Here is an 8,896-nt window from a genome sequence, read left to right on the forward strand (position 1 = left end):
AGAATGGGCTTGTGGTATATGCCGACAATTAATCTAGAACACGAGCTCAACCTATCGTTCCAGACCCAAACAACATATGGTGAATCGTAACAATGCTTCTGAATCGCAAATTTCAGAGCCAGTGATCTTCCTTGCCCTTGCAAGCCACATTCTAAGATTGCAGAAACACCAAGTTGTGATCCTGGGCCGAAGCCAAAGCAAGCTCTTTTTTAGCTCGAAACGAAGAGCGAAAACAAGAGCAGTAACAGCCCCAGATTCACTGTCCAAAGACTCTATCGCAGCTCCGGTCAGTAATAGCGTCGAACATGTTGCGCTCACAAGTCAACGCCCCGCCCCAACGGGGGACCAAGAACCGATCGTCCCACACTACCCCATCCAGCCTCCGCATCCGCGCGGTCCCCAGATTCAGCAGCAGCATTCCCAGCCGAAGGTCTTAGCAATGCTCCCGCCCAAGAAAACCATGGACCCAGCCTCGATTCCGCCGAAGCAAGGGGAACCCTGATAGCGTCGAACCGCGCGATCGAAGTGGGGTCAGAGAAACTTACGGCGGTCGGATCGAAGCTTTTCACGCGAGGAAGGAGGCCATGGGATTTCCTCTGCTTGCTTGGAGCTTCGGTTGGCCCGGGTGGGTGGAGAGGGACGCGGGGCGTGGGGAACGAGCTGGGCAAGTGGAGGCGGCGAAGCAGCGGCGGACGCAGGATTTCAGTATTGGTGCAAGGAGATTCCAAAAGTTATACCTTAAAAAATGATCGTCGTTGCCACACGATTTTACACTTTTCTTCGAAAATCATATCCTAAAGTTGTGACGATGCTAATACAATGATCTTCGTCTTGCAATAGCTGGCTAGCTTGTTGACATTATCATAACCTAACACGACACTCATCTCCCCACGGTCATAGAAAAGCCTGTCAACGTCATAAATTGTCCATCATCTTCAAGAATTTAGCCATGTAGTCATGTTAATCTTCATGAATTATCAACACCACATGTTGTCCCATCAGCTCGACGTTTTGTCCTTGCAATTTCCATTTCTCTATTTCAATGTTCTCTACTTCGATTTCAGTTTCTTTTTTATTGATATACAACCGAAACTGGCAATTGGTATTATTATTGAGTAGCTATAGCATACCAACTACAGCAAATAAACAAAGATGTGACCATCACGAAGACACAAACCTTGTCGCAGATGAGATGCTAGCTGATGCTCTTCCCTTCCTCGGCCGATGTTGGTCAGGCCGTTAATTACCTCGGCGCTCGCTGCTCACATCTCGCCTGGACACCACGCGCTCGCTCCCCTGCCGAGCTACCTGATGAGGTGGCTTTCGCGCAGACTGCGGATGCGGGCAAGGGCAATACTAGGAGGCCCATCGTGGCGTGCGAGAGACATTGGCAAGACTTTTTTGAGTGCTGGAGCTCAAATATACACGTTCTGAACAAACTGTGAGTACACGTATGGATTATATACATACAAACTGCTAGTATTTGGCAAGAATTATTGGATGTACATCTGTACATCCATGTCCCTATACTAGGTCCGCCCATGCGACCTTGTCTCCCGGACAAAAGGAGATTTGAGCAGGGCAGCTGACAGAGGTAAACTAATTTTTTGAGGCGTAAACTTGAACACAAGGTCATTTTTCGTGAAGAGTTTTATTTTGTGGTTTCCGAAGAGTGATTTTGAATTGATAAATAAAAGAGTAAAATGCACTTGAGGTCTATCAACTTGTGAGGGGGCGTCACTTAGGTTCATCAACTCCAAAAGTGCATTTTTGGATCCGTAAACTTTTTAAGTCGTTCACCGCAGGTTCATACCCCTCCATGTTGGCAGCTTCTGATGATGTGGTATGCTGATTGGCCATCTCCTCTCTCTTCTCTCTAATCATCGGACTTAGACATTTAATCATGGCTTTTCTGATGAGGAGGCCGGCTAGTTCGAGGAAACACGCAAGTGTGGGCACTAGAAGCCCACCAGGATTCAATTTGCGCTGTTGGTTGGGGTGGAGGCGGTCGGAGATGTCCCGCCAACGTGGACGACGGCGGCTTGCAGCTGTAAAACCTGCGATTCTCCATTGGGAGGCGTGCAAAGCTCGAAGAGGAGGGGTCGGTGGCGTAGTGGAGGAGGTGGAATCTGGCGAGGCTGGGCGAGCTGGAGTGGACGAAAAACAAAGATTGTCGGCACGGAGGTGCTGGACCGAGACTCTGGTGTGCTTATGTGCGTAGATTGGGTTGGTGACGGACGGTGGTTGGGCGCACAGCAAGCTTGATGAAATTCCTAGCCTAAGACCATGAGATGGAGAAGAGATGAAGATGAAGCAGGGGCGGGTCCAGGATTTTGTAGGGTGGGTATTCAAAATTTCCAATGGTAAAAAAAATACTGCCAAAGTCTAGATTTAGCATGCATAATTCATTATAACATCACAAAAATACTAAATGTATAATAAATAGAATGTATAACTCAGAGGTGAGCATTTATACCCATAAATTTATAAGCTTGAGATCATAATTTTAAAGTGTTCAACACACATACAAATTGTTTGGCCAAAAAATAATGAGTATTCATTTGAATACCCTTGATACATGCTAGGCCCACCCTGAAATGAAGAGAGGGATGAGCGAGGAGATGCCCTGCCAGCATGCCATATCATCAGCAGCTGCCTATATGGAGGGGTATGGTCATATGGTGAACGGATAAAAAATTTATGGATCCAAAAATGCACTTTTAAAGTTGATGGACCTAAGTGATACCCTCTCGCAAGTTGATGGACCTTCGATGCATTTTAAATAAAACTAGATCTTTAATGCGTTTCATTTTCCGGGTTTCCTATGTGCTACTCGCAACGTTTAATTTTTGAATTTCATTATGAAATGATTCGGTCATTTCTATTCCGTTTCTCAAGACACATATCAGCATGCAGCATATACCAAGTTTTATCTTAGGCCTGGTTTGGTTCCATTTGCTTATTTTTAAGCAAGTGTCACATCAATGTTTAGATACTAATTAGGAGTATTAAACGTAGACTATTTACAAAATCCATTACATAAGTGGAGGCTAAACGGCGAGACGAATCTATTAAGCCTAATTAGTCCATGATTTGACAATGTGTTGCTACAGTAAACATTTGCTAATGATGGATTAATTAGGCTTAATAGGTTCGTCTCGCTGTTTAGCCTCCACTTATGTAATGGGTTTTGTAAATAGCCTACGTTTAATACTCCTAATTAGTATCTAAACATTGATGTGACACCTGCTTAAAAATAAGCAAAGGAACCAAACGCCCCCTTAGATAAGCCTACTACTTTCCTTTTTATAAATTTATTGCCACGTCATCGGTTTAGCCAGCCTACGTAGCACATCATTTAATCCTCATTTAATGAGACTGCAACTATTATCAAACTAGCGTTAGAAATGGGTTAAAAATCATTTTATAATTCCTCTTGTGAATTGAGGTAGATCGTATGGTTATTTCCTCTTCGATCATCCAGTCCCCCTATTTTTAGACGCAGCTTGTTTGATTGATATGGCAGAAAACACAAAACTACAAGTCTGGGAGGTTATAGGAAGGAAAAGGAAAAGAAAAGGAAAACAAAAGGGCTCGCCCGGTTGGATTGGGACATCAACGCGAGTCACCACTCAACTCAATTCGACCGGTTGGATTAGGACGTCAACGCGGCCTCCTCACTCCACTCACCACGGTAGAATCCCCCAACATACACGCTCATCTATTTGCCGAAACCTTCAGGCGTGGCTCTGTGTCGATAAGGAACCGATAGAAGCAGACTGCACCGCACCAAGAAGACCACCGCCATGCGAGACCCTCCACCGTAGTGCCGCCGTAACACCACACTCCACTTGACGGAGTGATACCATCAAATCCGGACCTCTCGCAGACTGCCTCCCAGTCGCCACCACGATAACACAACGCACGGGGGTCTCGCCACATCCGCCGTTGGAATCCACCTCGCTCTCGTCGCCTCGAAGAAACACCACGCGCGGGGGCCTTGCCTCGCCCGCCACGGTACTCCACATCACGGATCCGTTTCTTTTATCACCGTCAAAGTGGTGAGCAATGCTGCCCCACTCCACCAGACCTCCATCGATCAACCAAGCTGCCGCCACATGTCGACTTCGCCTCGTTGCTTCACCTGCCAAAAGCCTCCGTCGTCAAGTCAGCAAACCAGAGAAGTCGCTTGCGCCACCTTTCGACGATGTACTGCACCAAGTAGCCCAGCCAAGCTGATCAACTCGCCGCGGTCCACTGCAAGTCTAGTTGTCCCATGATGCCGTTGCTGCAAGCGCCGTCCTTCGACGCAGTCCCACATTGCTCTGACCATTGTGAAGCAACGCTAGCCACCGCGGTCCACTGCAAGCAGCCAAATTGACAACCATGCGACAACCCCTAACAGTCGCAATACCTGCTATCACCTCCACATGGCCTTAGCAACACCCGTCCAGCTTTCCACGCGGCAGAAATGCCACCACCAGTTGCAGCCGCCCATGACCAATGGACCAGCAATGTCACAAACCGAGATGGGTCTCTAGAGACGATGCCTCCAAGAAGGGCACGACACTAGTGGTGCCGCCGTCGCTCGTCCAGGGACTGGATAGGGTTTTCACCCAGAGGACCCCGTGCAGTAGGGTTGTAGCTCAGACATGACACCCCCAATGGGAAGAATGACACCCTAAGGCGCTGCCATCATCTTCACACCGACGTTTGCTGGTCGGAGCATCCCAACCCTTCACTCCACACTCACGGCTTGGCATTCCCAAACCACAATCGCGGCAGCCCATCTAGGGCAGCGTCGCCATTGCACATCCACGCACCACGCCGCCATACCTCCACCTCTGCTTGCTCGCCGCCGCGTCTCCACGTAGCACACTGGACCCCCACACCTTGCAGCCTCCTCCATGCCGCGCGAGCCCCCACCAGAGCTCAGCCGCCTTCCTCTCCCGTCGTTGCCTTCGCAACTCCTCAGCCGAGGAGAGGTGGCCCGACAACGCCTGCAGCCCCACCTCGGTGCCGCCAGCCTGCGCCAGTTGCCGTGCCTCCATGATGTCGCTGGCACACCTTGCACAGAACACCCCGGTCGCGGCACCACGCCGCCGCCGTCGAAGGCTCAAAAGCTGCCGTAACCCGGCCTGTCGCTTGCCCTACTTGGCCGCCATCACGCCAGACCGGCCGCCCTCCGTCCGCCACCGCTAGCCAGTCCACTCCTTCCCCACATGGCGCCACCACGCGTCCGCGCTCGGGGCTGGCCTCCGCAAGCCGCGCGGCTCAACCTCCTTCGCGGCGAGCTTCTCCTCCATCTCCCTCGCGCGGCCCACTTCCTCCCGCAATGCCTTGACCTTGGCCCTGGCGGCTGCCGCATCCCGGTGACCCGCTCCGCCTTGGCGCACCCCTGGGCGTCGAACACCCAGCGCTCCCGCTCGGCCTGGAGCTCTGTCGCCATAGGAAGTCACTGCCCGGCGAGCCCGGGGATCCTTTTCTACATGCACTCCCTAGTTTCCATGGTGTTCCTCGGTCGCCTCTGCCAGCAGCCCCTCGCCGGCGGCTCCCTCGCGCTCGGCTTCGCCAACATCACCAGCTACTCCATCCTCTTCGGCCTCGCTGGCGGGATGGACCCTGTCTGCGGCCAGGCGTTCGGGGTCGGGCGCACGGACCTCCTCTGCACCGCGCTCCGCCGCACGATGCTGCTGCTCCTCGCCGCGTCACTACCCATCGGCCTGCTCTAGGTGGCCATGCACCGCGTCCTCATCTCCACGGGCCAGGATTCGACATCGCCGCCACGGCGTACGCCTACATCCTGTGCTGCCTCCCTGAGCGCTAGTGCTTCCTCGAGCACCTCCTCTGCGTTGCGCCGGGGTGGGCCGGGGCAGCGGATCCGGGGGTGGGGAGGCTGGATCCGCCCATGGTAGGGCTGGATCCGAGCTGCCGCCGCTCCAACGTGCCACTCAGCCCTCAGCGCCGTCCCACCCCGGCGCTGTCCACGAGCGCCGCCGGACTGCCCCGCCGCCGCCGTCCTCAGGAGACGGCCGGGCTTCTGGCGACCCCCTTTGGTGGCGGCGAGGAGGACACGAGAGGCGGTGGAGGGTTGCCGGTGGAACCTAGGGCGCCGCCCATGTCGCCCGTGGGGGAGCGACGCGGGGGCTGGGGTTTACTTCGTCGCCTTCGTCCCCCTTCAGTCCAACTAATTTTCTCTTCGATCGTCCTAATCCTCTTCATCAGAATTCTAAAAAGCGCGTGAGATTTGGGGTTTTAAACGGAAATATTTCGTTCCACGCCAGGATAAAAACTCTGGTTCATACTAGCCTTTGACTTACTGGACTGCCTTTGGTCAAGAGTCAAAATAACCCAGCTTAATTAATCTTTTGTTGGGGAGGCCCTAGATAGTTTATCTTTATCCATTCTTTGTATTTGCCACAAACGCGGTTAATAGCGCTTGTTTAGGCGGTCAGCTAATTTAACGATGCGGACGAAGCTAAAAAGACACGAATATCTTGACTAGTAGCTAAATAAACACGGCACAAACTATCAGTTCTACATCATGCTTGAGGCATAACATACATTTTCGGCTAACACTTTGGCTATGTATATTTTCGGTTAACACTTCCTCTAGACCGTTGATTTTTTTTCTCGCAAAAGAAGAAGAAAAAAAATGTTGGATTGCAAATTGGAACTACCTACCTACGTAGTACTTGGGCGTGTCAATTTGTAGAATAAAATTAGTTCAGTCGATGTGACTGTAATTTCCTAGTCATTGTGAAAACTAGAAATCAAAATCTTGGTGACCTTGTCGTTGGTTATGCTTATTTGTCGATTGAGATGAGTTCTTGACAAGCACGACAAGATCTGCAAATAGGAGACCAAGAAATTGCATGGGTATCTTGTCATGTGCAGTGGCACATGCATAGTATTCAAACAACCATACGTTGTTTCTTTTTTTTTCTAGAACGACGTTTCAGAACATAATTTAATTTAATGAAGTTGACGTTGTAGTTCATCTAATACAGATTTTTTATTAAGATGAATGCAGTACTGAAGGAGATGCATTCCCATATTTTTTTTAAACTAACCAAGCAGAAGAACTGCTGATTATATTGATAAAGAAGAAAGCCAGAGCAAATAACAATCCCCGAAAAGGGTTCGACAATGGAAAAGGAAAAAACATAGATGCAACCCTACAATAACTAACTAGACTAAGAATGACAACTCCGCTAACAAACAACTTCACTCACAACATGAGCTGCAATAGCACAACATCATCCTCATAGAAAAGTAGAAAACAAGAAACCTCTACCATTAGGTTCAAGAAGGCATGACTTTTCAAACCCTTTAGTGGCTTGAGGTGGTCCGGTGGCAACAAATCCTTAAGACGATCTGCATACTTTTGAATTGCATCCTCATTGAGATTCCTATCATTCCCAAGAATGTCCAAATCTTCTAACACATTACGTTGGGCAAGATGGGCACTTCGACGAAGCGAGGATCTAGGATCTATCGTAAGACTTGCGCTGGCATCTTGTTGCCATGGACGGTGGTGGAAGGGGAGTGTATAGGAGGATATCCAAGATACTCACCATTTATAGATGTGGTGTCAGACCTTTAATGGTGGATCCTCTGTCAGTCGAGCTTCTTCTACCTTGACCTAGCCGTAGAATGAGTAGGGTCATCTTCAATGGTGATGAGAAATATGGGGTTCTCGATTGTAATACCCATACCTGAGATAATTTCTCATCATCGGAAGCGTCTTCAACCACGACAACATCCTCAAAAGAGGTGTCCACTTGCTGGGTCATTTGCTCCATCATCATGTCCTTGCAACTTGTAGTGATCATGGCCAAAGGCGTTGCCGCCACAACTGCCTTCTTGATGATGGGAAGCACACAATCCTTGGTGATCGACTGTAAAGCAGTATCTACATCACCACTATCTTCAGAAGAGGCGACAACTTGGAGCAGTGTGTGCTCCATGGAGAGCTCCTTGTACTCCTTTGCTTTAGAGGGCCGTGAGGGCATTGCATCCAATTTGTTGGTGAGATCTTCAATGGCTACAATTTCAGAAATGGAATTAAGGGCCCTCACCTCCTCCTCCTTTGTGGTTGTGGGCATCACATCCATCAAGTTGGCCTTAGAAAGCTTTTCACTGAAGGTATGCAATCTCATCATGTGGCAAAGAGTCCTGAGTAGTCGTGCATGCAACTGATAGTGAAGCAAAGAAAGCTAGATCTGGAGAACACCTAACTGGGGAACAAGGACCAAAGAGACCAACCAAAGGGTCCTTACAATGCGGCTCCACACGTTCTAAATGGTTGGCCACTTATGCTAGCCACAGCTTGATGGTGGATGCTTCAGCTCTGAGTGGGCACATCGTCTCCTCGTGTTGTTCGTAGTGGCTCAAGAGGTGTGCGACCTTTTGTGACATGACAAAGGCACCCACAAGCAGCACATGCGGCGCTATTCATGTTGTTCGTAGTCAAAGCCGGCAACAGACCACATGGCCCACTTGGTGGAGACATCGCCACAACATCCGCCCAGGTGCGAGTATGCTGAGAGTGGCAAGCTTGAATTGGAGGTTGACGATAACTCGGCGCAACGGTAGGAAAGCGGAAGCAGCATTGTCGCTTATTATGCCCAGGACGGTGGCAACGGAAGAAGTCCTTGCAGGGGCGAACTTGATGGTCGCGGGCGAGGCAACGGAAGCATCGACATCGAACCCACCTCTTGAAGGTGAGGCTACGCTCTTCGTGGATCTTGGTTGGTGGTGGCGTCGGACGATGGCGGATTCTTGGGAGGGTGACCCTTCGCCTGAGACCTCCGCATTTGTAGTTGGGTGCGGGATGTGTGTGGTGTTCGAGAGAGTCCTGAAAAAAAATCGCTAGACGGCGTATTTTTTTTTA

The 8,896-nt window shown here is 50.2% G+C and overlaps 1 protein-coding gene across 1 annotated transcript; it reads right to left on the minus strand.

Annotated features, from left to right (window-relative positions):
- Positions 1 to 7,057: 7,057 nt before the first annotated feature.
- LOC101771585 lies at positions 7,058 to 8,835 on the minus strand. Its single transcript, XM_004960800.2, has 2 exons — positions 7,719 to 8,835; positions 7,058 to 7,645 (listed from the first exon to the last, which is right to left on the minus strand). Exons 1-2 carry the CDS (start codon positions 8,163 to 8,165, stop codon positions 7,595 to 7,597), a joined length of 498 nt encoding a protein of 165 aa, XP_004960857.1. The 5' UTR covers positions 8,166 to 8,835; the 3' UTR covers positions 7,058 to 7,594.
- Positions 8,836 to 8,896: the final 61 nt, after the last annotated feature.

This window comes from Setaria italica, chromosome III (genome assembly GCF_000263155.2).
Source record: "Setaria italica strain Yugu1 chromosome III, Setaria_italica_v2.0, whole genome shotgun sequence".
Classification (NCBI taxonomy): domain Eukaryota; kingdom Viridiplantae; phylum Streptophyta; class Magnoliopsida; order Poales; family Poaceae; genus Setaria; species Setaria italica.